At 40.9% G+C, this 12,452-nt stretch overlaps 1 protein-coding gene across 6 annotated transcripts in view; it reads left to right on the top strand.

Annotated features, from left to right (window-relative positions):
• Positions 1 to 3,649: 3,649 nt before the first annotated feature.
• The window catches only part of CEP192 (centrosomal protein 192), a 128,461-nt gene continuing 119,658 nt past the window's right edge, over positions 3,650 to 12,452 (top strand). For 3 of the 6 annotated variants that reach the window (XM_029921290.1, XM_029921288.1, XM_029921287.1), the window contains exons 1-4: positions 3,662 to 3,965; positions 4,612 to 4,782; positions 10,532 to 10,699; positions 11,415 to 11,540. In XM_029921290.1, coding sequence (XP_029777150.1) covers positions 4,673 to 4,782; positions 10,532 to 10,699; positions 11,415 to 11,540 — 404 coding nt within the window. In that variant the 5' untranslated portion in view covers positions 3,662 to 3,965; positions 4,612 to 4,672. Of the gene's footprint in view, positions 3,966 to 4,611; positions 4,783 to 10,531; positions 10,700 to 11,414; positions 11,541 to 12,452 lie in introns of all 6 variants that reach the window. The other 3 variants (XR_003902329.1, XM_029921291.1, XM_029921289.1) reach the window with 2 other exon arrangements.

The following is a 12,452-nucleotide window of genomic DNA, read 5'->3' as shown; positions in this document are numbered from 1 at the left end:
GGGAGCTCAGAGGGGAATTAGGAAAGCTTAAGTAATTCTCCTTCCTCTGCCATCAACCTTTTCTGTGGCCTTGAGTAAACCATTTCACTTTGAGTCTTTTTCCATTTCATTTGGAGAGATTTGGAAAATGAAGCCTTCACTCTCAGATCTCGAAACGTAATGGGCTCCAAGTGAATACAAGTGAGGTGAAGATACCATATAATTTTAAATCTAATTTTCAAAGGCATCTTTCTGATTAATAGTGTCATACACTTGAAGCTTCTTCTTATTAAAAAATTTTTTTTACTGTTTTTATTTATTTTAAAGAGAGAAAGACAGCATGAGCAGGGGAGTGTCAGAAAGCGAGGGAGACACAGAATCTAAAGACAGGCTCCAGGCTTGAAGCTAGCTGTCGGCCCAGAGCCTGATATGCAGCTCGAACCCACTAACTGTGGGATCATGACCTGAGCCGAAGTCAGATGCTTAACCTACTGAGCCACCCAGGCTCCCCTATACTTGAAGCTTCTTAACATGCAAAGGATAAAGAGCTCATGAGAGTTTAATTTTAACTTAAGGAACATTTGATTTTCTTGTTATTAATCACTAAAATGTTTTGTCTGTAAAGTTAGCATTTTAGCATTTAAGTATATGAAGAAAAATCTCTTCCAAATCTCAAAGGTCTTCTTTCTCATAAAGGACTTGTTTTACACTTGCTGGCTTGTTTAGGTTCAAAGCAAGGAATCTCACTTAAGGCTAAATCTAGCTCAGAATTAATAATTGACACCTTTGAGATTTCAGTCATTATAAAGGTGCTCAGGGTTAGAATGGGATAATGAAATGAGGCAGATTCTCCAATTTAGTGATTATTGAGTATCTTATGTGTGCAAGATACTGTGCTATAAATAAACACTCTCGGGTATGTAAAAGAGAAGGCATTTACAGAATTTACAGAAGGTAATGAGGGTTCAGTTTCAATATAAAGGTCGAAACAGAAAGTGATTTATTTGAGCTGGTTTGGAAGCAATGTGGTATTCCAACAGATGAAGTAGTTGGAAGTAGAGGAGGGTAGGATTTCCAAGGTGGTGGCCCAGAGATGAAAGAGGACAGGAGTGTGTTCGGGTAACAGGATGTATTAGTCTGGTGTAAGGTTCATTTGGGGAGCTGGTGGGAGATTAATCAAGAATCAGACTTTGTGGTCACGTCGTGTCTTTGGATATCTGTAGCTGAGTCTTGCCACTTAAAGCATTGGGTCAAGGGGAACTATGGGAGATGACTGCCTTTTCTAACTGGGTAGGTATCACTTCTAATTCTCTAGGAGGCACCCATAGGGACTTCTGCAAGCTCTACCCAGTGTCTAAAGAGATTTGAATTTCACTGGGAGTTTTATGACTCCTTTTCAGTTGGCAAGTAAGGTTGGGTAACAGCTAATATTTTTTGAGTACTTCCATGTGCCAGTGTTCTTCTAGATATTTCATGTGAATTAATCCTTAAACCTCTTTGGGCAAGTGCTCTAATTATCCCAAGTGTACAGCTGAGGAAATTGGCAGGTTAGAGGTATTTGCCCAGGGCTGCACAGCTAGGAAATGAGAGCCAGGATTGAGATCTAGGCTGTCTGGCATTAGTCTGTGCTCTCTCTCCGGCTTGCAGATATTTTGGATTATAGATCTTGTCCCTAGAGTCCCACTAGGTTGCTGGGTGTTGGGAGAGCTTTGGTCACTTGTTTTAAATGGAAGAGAAGGATTGCCGGAGTCCAGCTCCAGCAGGTCCAGGGTTCCCCTAAAGGATGATGGTGTAGGCCAGAGAGTGACAGAGCCTTGAGTTTCATTCTGATCACCAGACCGGCACCCCTGCCCACCTGGCAGGTGTCTATACCATTCTGGCAGGCATCTCTGCCCTGTCTGGTTCTCAAGCTTTATTTATGGCAAAAGGTACGAGAACCAGTAAGAGCAGTAAACTATTTCTCATAGATAAGTTTTACAATTTTCCAGGGCATGGGTTCTGCGTTCAGGCCCAGAAGGTGGTCAGTTATCAGTTAATTGATTAGGGGAAAATTATATGTTGCATTAGGGTGTATCTGGTTTACTCATCTGTTCCCTGACCAGGTGCAATCACCCCTCAGGGACAGGGCAGGAGGACAGGCTGCTCCTGACACTAATCAACAAAGCACTCTTCAGGTTTGGTGCCCAAGCAGAAATGAAAAGTTTCAAGAGGGTAGACTTTGGGAGCTATCTGGGGGCAAGAGACCGTGCACACTTGCTGTACCCTCACCAGGAATTTTCACTCTGCTGGTAAGTTCAAATAGCTCCCAACAAAGGACATTTATTGAGTTGGGTACAAGGGGTACAGGGTGAATGAATAGACATATTCCAGCCATTCACCTCTAGTTATGTGATCATGGTGTAGACAGTTCAGCTACTTTCTGAAACAAGGATTGTTCATTACACTCAAGCAGCATTCTTTTCAGCTCTAAGGCTAAAGGTTTTTTTTTTTTTCAGGATTCAGAAAATCTTGATTTTCTTCACTTATCTTTGTTCATTGAGTGTGGACAAGGTAGAATAGGGGTAATTAGTTTGCAGATGCCAAGGGTTGAAGGTTTCAAGAAAAATGACATAAGAATTGCAGAGACATCAACCAACTTTTATGGGAGGCTAGTCCTGATAACATTAAGTGTTAAAATAGTACTCAGGAGAAAACCAGGTATCATGGCATTAATGACATTAAGGTGTGAAAGTGGAGGCAGTTTAATGGTAGGAGACGGGATGGTCTTAAGGTGAAAGGACAGAATCCAGCAACGATGGGTTGGTTTGGTTTTGGCTTTGGGTAGAGAGAGGCAGCATTTCTAAAGGCAGAAAGGAACCAGTAGGGAAGGTATCTGGGAATGTTAGTTGAGCAGTATTTTAGAGGATGTAGAAAAGTAAACTGTTCAAACATATCATTCCCCCAATAGGCTAAAATTAGGTGTAAGGGCTGTTAATCTCAACTTTGTGTTTTTCGTTTTCTCTACTCCCAAGTGTGCTAGTGCATCTTAAACATTCAATAACTGTTGCATGAATGAAGTTAAAGAGCGTTGGAAAAGGACTCTTTCTCAGACTGTGGAAGAAATTTTGAGGTAAAGGAAAGTGAAAGGCGTGAAAATCACCTCTAAGGGTTCAATCAAGTAGTAGTTAAAGCATTGAGCCAAGCAGATGTCAGTGGTGGTATTTGTGGCCTTAAGGAGAACTGGAAAACGGACGAAATTAGGGAAGAATTCTATCTCCTCAGCTCTTTTCACCCCAGACCTTCCTTCTTCACAAAGAGGCGATTAGGTGTAGCGGACTATCATGAAACTTAAATCCTGAGAAATGATTTCGTAATGAAGCTTTATTGCAGTGTACAACATAACGCAAATCAGGATACATATAGGCATCTTCCAAGCTGTGATAGAAAAGATCTGCATCTAATCTTGTAAAGACAAAAAGTGATTAACGGTACTGAACTCGGGGTGGTATTAGATACTTTCTTCACCGGAAATACTGCTCTGAGTATAAGGTGAGTGATGGTGTCTTGGGGTCCCAGACTCCATACGGTAAGCTTTTTTTTTTTTTCCAAGTTGACCAAGGCTTACTCCGCGTTGCTTTCGCTTCAGCTATAGCGGGAGGGAGTTCAGCCAGACGGCGAGCCTTTTGCGTACTCCGCTCCTCCTCCGGACCTGCGGCGCGCGGCTTCCTAGCTTCAAATTCAGGGACTAGTCGTCCTCGCCCAATCACCGGTCTCTTGCTCTGCCTGTCCTTTCTCTCCGTCCAATCCAAGGCCGGCTCTGAGTCCCCGCCCCGTGGCTCGTGCTGCGAACGGCCGTAAACCTGAGGGCGCGCTGTACGGCCAGTCCGGGGGGCCGCCGGTGCGGGAGGGGGATACGCGCACGCGCATTTGCAGTGCCACCAGGACGTCCCCTCCCTTTGGACCTTTCCGACCCACTCTCGGCTCCCGACCCTGGAGTCGCGGGCTTGGTGAGGAGGGGTCTCCTGTGTCTTGACTGCGGTTCGGCAGGGGGCAGGCCAGTCCACTTTCGGCAGGCATTTTGGCTGCCGGGCCGATAAGGCAGTGTCGGTTGGGCGGGGGTCGGGTGCGGAGCGCAGGCTCCGGGTTGGGAACTTTGGGGCGCTGGCTGGAGCCCGACGGTCCTGTTCCGTCGGCCCCTCGCGCTCAGCCCCGCCGCCGCGCCGAATTCCGCTCAGTGAGTTTAATTGGGCGCCCCTGAGAGATTTGCTTAGAAAGAAACGGGTTTTGATTTTGGGGATCACATCCTTGTGTTCCTTACCTTCCACATGGTGACTTTCAGGGACCAACGCGCTCTGCGCTTTGGAGTTCCTTGTTGGAAAGTGCCCTTGACTGGCTGTGTTTACTTCGTGTGTGTCGTGATCGGCGGCTCCTTTTTATCCAAGACCACGAAGTAACGTTGTTAAATAAGTGTAGTGGGGTCCGCCAGTGTCACCCGATTTCTCACGTTTTGCTTTGGTTACTGCTAGGCCGCGTTCACGTTTACTCCCAATAACTTTCCTACATTCCTTGCATCTGGTTTCTTTATAAAGAAGAAAAAAAAAACATGAGACAGTGTTTTAATATCACTATACTTTTGATTTCTTTTAATTTCAGAGTCTGTTTAGTAAAACATGAGGTCCCTTTCGAGGCAGTCATTTCGAGGACAGCTGTTTTTATGAAAGTATCATCGTTTGCTGTTACCGTTTTGAGGTCATTCGACTGGAGTTTTTACTGCTCCCAAATCAGTTTTTTCACCGAATTTCAGTTTTGTGATCAAAGTTTACGGTAAGCTTTGAAAAGTAATATATTAAATGCCTACCTAATTACAGATTATTTCTTAAAACACCAAGAGCAAATGATGAATGTTAGGGAGATAGCATAGCTTGACAGTGTATGCTTTTGAATAATAGTTGTACTGGAAGAATTCCAATTAATGACTTATGCAAATGAATTTTTATATATCCAGAAATGTAATTAAAGTCATTAAATATTAGTAAACTCAAATGTGAAGCTCAGATGTGAAATTCCTGCTTTAAGGAAATAGCAAGAGAAATCCCAAAGATAGATACTTAGTTCAGATATAGTCAAAGGAAAGGTCATGTTATTTTGTCTTCACTTTTAGGTGATGGAAGAAGGGTGGATAATGCACTATAGAGGGAGCTTAGGGAATTTTTCCTTCTAAGAACACTTTAGGCATGTGGTATGTCCATGGATGATTTAGAACAAGTGTACTCCTTTCTGGAAACGAGAGACTAGATATTAGATTACATCTCGAGGAATCTTCCCCTGGCTTATATTACCACTGCCACCATAGCAAAGCTCTATCCCAGCACTTAACACTGTCATAATTAATAGGGATCATAATTGATCATAATTGATAGGAACTGTCAGCTCCCTGAGGGGAGCTCTTCATTTTTGCATTTCCAGTGATAAGTAGGGTGTGTTTCACGGTTTGTATTTGATAATGATTATTGCATGAATGATCTTTGCTTATTATCTGAATTTTGTTCGCTTTGGCACTAAGGATAAATCCTCAAAGAATTTGGTATATATTTTAATGTGGCTTACGTATATGTAAATGAATGAATAACTTAGTGATTGCAAGGTTGGATGTGGGGAGGCTGCTTGGAAGACTTGTGCAATTGTTTAGATTTAAAGGTGATAGGAGGCAGGCGTTCTGAATATAGAAGTGGATCTCAGCTCCAGGATCTATTTGGAGTTAGAAGCATTGGAATTTTATAATTGAGAGAATAAGAATAGGGATAAGATAGGTAAAACTAAAGATAATAGGAAGAGTGGGTGGAGGAAAGGTAATGAGTTTGATTTTATCTTTGTTAACTTTGTACCACTTAAGAGCCAATTAGAGGTAAAGTAGATGTCAAAGAGCCATTTGGAAATAGGAGTCTAGAGCTCAGGTTAAGGAGGTCTGGGCTGAAGTTGATTTCAAAATGAGGAAGATGGCATTAGTGCAGATGAAAGGACTACTCTGGGGCATACTTGCCTGGCTGTGAGTCCTCTGATCCTACTTGTGCTGTGTGGTCTGGAAGATTCCATAATTCCCTTTCTTGGCCTCAGTTTTGTCAGTAGTAAGAGATAATGGCTACATTGCAGATTTGAGGCAGGGATTAGAGAAATGTATATAAAGTACTTAGTGCATTATTTGTAATAGAGTAGACACTATATGTCAGCTAGGTGACTAGGGGGTGTAGATTATATCTTTCAACTCATTTTTTGTTCCACTTCATGTTCTTAACTCTATGTAAGTTACCAAGCATATATGGGTGAACAAGACTGACATGTCCCTAAGAAACTGATATCCTAAAGTCAAAGATGTTGTCAGTCATTTTATTCATTTCATAAATATGTGCTAGGCATTATTAGAGGTGTTAGGTGAGAGTGATGGCCAGATAGGCAAGGCCCATGCTCTCAGGGAAAAACATTTTCAGTGGGGGAAGAAAAATATAAAAATAGTGATGAGTGCGGGAAGAATTTAAAACAATTATGAGAGACTGTGGGACTCCACTTGATTAATGATGAGGAGTCACCTTTCTTACAAGGTGACATTTAAATTAAGGTGAATGTTAGGAAGGAGCTAGCTTGTGCAAAGATCTAGCTGAGTACTCCAGGCCCCAAGGCAGGGATGGGCTTGGGTATTACAGCAACGGGACACCAGGATGTGGTGCGTGAACCTCTGGAGTGGAGATGGGGTGGCTCCCTGACAGTTTTCAGACCAGTACAATGGTTTGTATTTCATGGTCACTTTGGTTGCAGTGTGGACAATTAGCTGTAGGGTGGCAAGAATAGAAGTATGGAGACTGGTTGGGAGGCTTTTCAGTAGGGGAGAGCGGTGGTAGCAGGCACAGAAAGATGTAGAATGATTCAAGGTATGTTTGGGATATAGACCTGTTTTGCCCTCAGGAATGGGCTCCACCAGTGGATGTGTTTTATTTGGCAACGGTGTTTCTTACCAAATTTAAATGTGTACAAGTGGGGTCTGTGACTTTTAGTTGATCTCCGCTTGCAGCCCTATTGTCTGGTAGTATTTTGTAAGATGTACATTGCATGACATAAGATTAGAGATCAGTAGAGGAAGAAGATGTAAAGTGAGGTATAGAAGTTGTAATTTGGATTCTTCTAAGACATTTGGTTGTGAAGAGGAGGTGAGAAGGTGGGGGTAGCAAGTACTAATATGGGATGGTTTTGTACACGTTTATAGAAATCAAGAAAAGGAAATAGAAATGCTGGGGTGTGATCTGTGAGAAGGGTGCTTATGTAATAGTTGGTGATAAATTCTCTGTGAATTGATGTAGTGTGAAAATATTCATTCACTCAACAAATTATTGAGGATCTACTCTAGGCAAGGCACTGCTGTAGATAGAAATTCAGTGGCAAAATAGGCCAAATCCTTGCCCTCATGGAGCTTACATTCTAATATGTTCAAAACAAAACAAAACACAGCAAGAGTTAAACAGGTAAATTAAATTATATAGTATGCTGGATGTTGATCAGCACCACAGAGAAAACAAAGGAGGACAAGACAGTTGGAATTGATGAGGAAGGCTGGTGAGGAAGACCAGATAGGTAAGTGGACTTTTACCCAAAGAGCGGAAGTAAAAGAGCAAGATGGAGGCTCTCTAGGTATCAGTGTGCTGGGTGGAGGTTAGAGCCAGGGTACAGGCCCTGAGGCTGGAGCCCTGGTGAGTTGTTGGGACTGCAGGAAGGTTAGGCTGGTGAGGACCGAGTGAGCAAGGGAGAAGAGTGGTAGGAGATCAGATCAGATTACCCAGCCCCTTATTGGCCATTGTAAATATTGACATTTAGTCTGAATGAGGTGGGAAACCAGTGGAGGGTTTTGAACTAAGGAGTGACAATATTTGACTGATTTTATATAGATAAATTTAGTGTGTGGGGAATAGACTAGGGGAGGAAGAGTGGAGGCTGGTTGGAAGGCTCTTGTGAGTATCTGGGCAGGAGGTGGTAGTGGCCTGACCAAAGTGGCAGCAGGGGAAGTAGTGAAAAATGACGGGTTCTGGTTATATTGTTAGGTTATAGACATTGGGATTTGCTTAGGGATTGCATTTAGGGTGTGTGTGTGGTTGGTAATCACTAAGATTTCTGGTTTGAGGGGCGCCGGGGTGGCTCAGTCGGTTAAGCATCTGGCTTCGGCTCGGATCATGATCTCACGGTTTGTGGGTTCGACCCCACATCAGGCTCTGGGCTGAGAGCTAGCTCAGAGCCTGGAGCCTGCTTTGGATTCTGTGTCTCCCTCTCTCTCTCTGACCCTCCCCTGCTTGTACTGTCTCTCTCTGTCTCTCAAAAATAAATAAAAAACATAAGAAAATATTTCTGGTTTGAGCAACAGGAGAATGGAGTTGTCATTTTCTCTCTGGGGAAGCCTGTAGAGTAGGCCTTCTTGAGGGGGTTGGAATGAGATGGAATCAAGATTCAGGTTAAGGTGCCTGTTAGATATCTAAGAGAAAATGTCTAGTAGGTAGTTGCATATCTGAGGTTCAGGGGAGGGCGCCAGCTGGAAATATAAATTTCATTTTGTATTTAAAACTTTGAAACTGAGGGCTATCACCCAGAGAGGGTGGATAGGTGGAAAAAATCCAGGAGCAAGCCCTGGACCCTGCCCTGTGTGGAAGTCCAGGAGGTAAGGAGGACCCAGCCAAGGAGAAGGAAAAAAAGCACATGGTGAGGTTGGAGAGCCCAGACAGCTGTGTCTTGGAAGCCCGTGAAGAAAGTATTTCTACGAGGAAGGAGTACAATCTCATATTGGTACATCAACATAGATGGGACTGAAAATTGACCACGGGATTATTGTGGCTCAGTGGTGATGTTGACAAGCATTTTGATGGGGCGGGGGGACAAGGGCCAGTTTGCAGCAGGTTTTGGAAATGGCAAAGGTGAAATCAGATGCCAGTAGTGATTCCTTTTGGAGGAGAATGTGGTAAAGCGAGTGCAGATGCAAGTCGTGGCAGCTGCAGGGGACAATTGGGTATGAGATAGGGGAAAGCTTTTTTAAAAGATGGGGAACTAACAGCATGCTGGTGGGAATCGACAGAATATGGGATGATGTTTAGGAGGAGGGCCAGTTGCTGGAGTGGTTGTCACTGCATTGGTGATAGGGGTGGGATCAAGTGCAGGTGGTGGAGAGGTCAGCTTCCACAGGAGTATCTGTGGATACTTCACAGATAAGGTTTATAGCTGTCTAATGAGTTATAAATGTTTTCTACTTTATAGAGTAGGTAAGCTAGCCCATCACCTAAAAGCTATACTTCAGTGCATTTGTCATTGGCTCCAGCACGGTCCATCATTGTCCTCTATGTCATCATTTGTGGTGGCTCTTTGATATCCTTCCAGGCATTAAGCCCTCTCCCTTCCTCTGCCATAGGCTGCCAGGATCAGTCCTTCCCTGGGCTGCAGGATACATTCCATACTCCTAATATACCATTTAAGGCTTTAAGAGTCTGACTCCATGGTTTTGTTCACCGTGTTATTTTGTACACTCATTCCCAAAACACATTGGAGCACCTGGCTATCGCCACCACATGCTTAGTACTTAGAGTGGGTTTTAGAGTCAGACCTGGGTTTCAATTTTACTAATTGTGCAACCTTGGGTAAATTTAGCTAATTTAGTCTCATTGTATCTCTTCATTCGTAAAATGGGATAAATGTGATAAATCTTAATTCTCTTTCTCCTTTGCTAATGTTTGTCATCTTTAAAAGCCCCCTCATCTATAAAAGTTCTGCTAATTCTTCAAGGTGTAGGGCCAGTACTCTCATTTATTGAGCCTTTCCTGATTTAATTTTTTTACTGAATTCCATGCAGCCCTTACATGATAAACACTGAACCGTTTTCGAGATTAAATCTCCTGAGTACTGTGATCAGGGTCAAGTAGAACCAATGGCCAGTGTTGGTTGGAGGCTCTCAGTAGTACAGATTCTGTGCTAGTGTTTTCGAGTTAGTCCTTTGTAGACCACTTTCACCATTTTGCCTTGTCCATGTGCCGGGTATACTTTATAGAACATATTTTTCTTTGAACGGACTCCCTTTTTAAAGTAACATTTACTCATCCTTAACAATAATCTCTGAAATCAGGGGCTAGATTTTGCTGGTTCAGTTTTTGTTCTGTCCCATGTTAGAATGAGTACTTAACCAGTAGACATAAGTACTCCTGGAATCATCTGTATATTCCTGTAGGGTTGTGTTTCTTTGCTTCTTTACTAAATAAGTGTGGCAATTGGTATTCCTTGCTATAGCAAACAAGAGTACATTAAGCTGTGTTGTATTTTGTTATTATGTTAATTACAAAAAGATAGTTTGACATTTATAGTCTCAGCTAAGAAGTAGCAAAGTATTCTGAGAATTTACCTCCAAATGCTTGCTGATCAAATCCTCTCTTTGTGCTGTTCCAAAAAAAATGATTTTTCCCCCTAAGATTTATCAGTTTTCTACGACTTATGAGACTTTTAATCATTTCAAAAAGTTTTATAGTAGTATTTGATTTATAAAAATCTTTTATTGTTGCAGTGAGATGGAAGATTTTCGAGGTATAGATGAAGAGTCCTTTCCAAGCTTTTTAACCAGTTCATTACTTGGTAATAGTGAGATTTTGGAAAATGTCACTCTTTCTTCAAATCTTGGCTTGCCTGTCGCTGTTTCAACACTTGCTAGAAATAGATCCAGGACTGATAACAGGTAAGAATCATTTGAAAAGGTGATTTTTTGTTAAGGTTCAGAAAGCCTATAATACATTGATACTTCTGTAAAAATGTCTCAGCCATGCTTGAGCTTTTGCTTTATGTATGTTATGTATACATAAATATAACACATATGTGTTTATGTCTATTATATATTCATATATATAATTATTATAAAAAATTTATTGCGGGTTTTCCTATTCCATTGCCTTCTCGCTAGTGGGTGGGTGGATTTGGAACCGAGCACCAGTGACCTTTTGGTCTACCGATTGTTTTTTCTATTCATAGTGTTTTGGATTTATATTAGTTCAGCCTTACTGATAGCTGGTAATTTGAGTTGTATCTCCATATGTGATGTGTACAGTTCATCCATCTTGTATGATGTGTAGTTTGCCCATTTTTAAATATCTAACTACTTTCCTAAACATCTGGTAAGAAGCATTATCTTTACCTTTGGAATAAAGGGGTTGAGTTAACTCTAAAAATTTTTAGCTTTAAGATTTCTGTGATTCTTGTATTTAGTACATTCACACCTCATTATTGATGCACAGATATTCAGAGCTTTGCATATGGGATGATGATTTTGAACACTGGAAGCTCTGTTTGTTTTCATCCCCTCTCTCAGTTGGTTTTATGGTCCTGTAGTCCTATGTCATGGTGCATTTTAATGTGCATAATTTCATTAATAACAAAAAATTTTTGTGTGTGTATAGGTATTCTGATACCCAGGCATCTTATTTAGTAGAAAGGAGGTTTTCAGTTCCATCTGAGTCATCTCCCAGTAGCCAGAGTGAAGCCGAATCAAGGGAGAAGTTACAACTTAGCTTCCAGGATGATGAGTAAGTTCATACCTTTGTTTTGTTTTTGGTGTCCTAAAAGTAGGTCTCATTCAGTCTTGTGTAAAATGAAAGTGTGACTCTGTCTCTGAGTAATTCTAAGAATCTTTAAAAAGAGTTTTCTTTGTATAATTTTAATCACAAACATTTTTTAGTCTTTTTATACAATTTTTCTCATTCCAAAAGTAATATATATTCATTAAAAAAAAAGAAAATACAGAGAATTATAAGGAAGACAATAAGTCTATAATCTTACTAATTAGACTATTCTTCTATACATCTGTATATCTATATATTAAATTGTTTTACACATATAGGATTAAACTGTATGTACTATTTATAACTTAAAAATTAATATGCTCTTTCAATTATAATTAATGTGGGTATGTTTCTTGTTGATGCCTGCACCATGGTAGGCATTTAGATTATTGGAATTTTGCTATTATAAATTTACTGAATTTTATCTATACATTTGCATACCTAGTAGATTATTCTATTCAGATAAATTTCTAGAATTGAAATTGCTGAGTTAATATTTAATTTAAAGACTGTTACACATCACTACATTGCTCTTTAGAAGTTTTGTACCGCTTTATACTCCAGCTAGAAGATGTACATGATAATGTCTACTTCTCTGAGCTCTCTCCAACATTTGGTGGTATTATTTTTAATCTTTGGTTTTAGAAGTAAAAAAATTTGTACACATGCATAAATGCATAGAAGAAAATCTGGAAGGCTATAAACCAAAATGTAAATGGTAGTTATCTCTTGATGGTGGTATTACAGGCAATCTTAAAGTTTTCTGTGTTTGAATTCATAATGGAGTATTTATGGAATTGAACATACTTTAATGTTTATTCATTACTTATATTTTTGTTGTGAATTGCCTCCTGGTAACATTTGGATATAAGTGCT

Source organism: Suricata suricatta, chromosome 14, assembly GCF_006229205.1.
Source record: "Suricata suricatta isolate VVHF042 chromosome 14, meerkat_22Aug2017_6uvM2_HiC, whole genome shotgun sequence".
NCBI classification, from domain to species: Eukaryota; Metazoa; Chordata; class Mammalia; order Carnivora; family Herpestidae; genus Suricata; species Suricata suricatta.
This window is presented reverse-complemented; position numbering and strand designations above follow the sequence as displayed.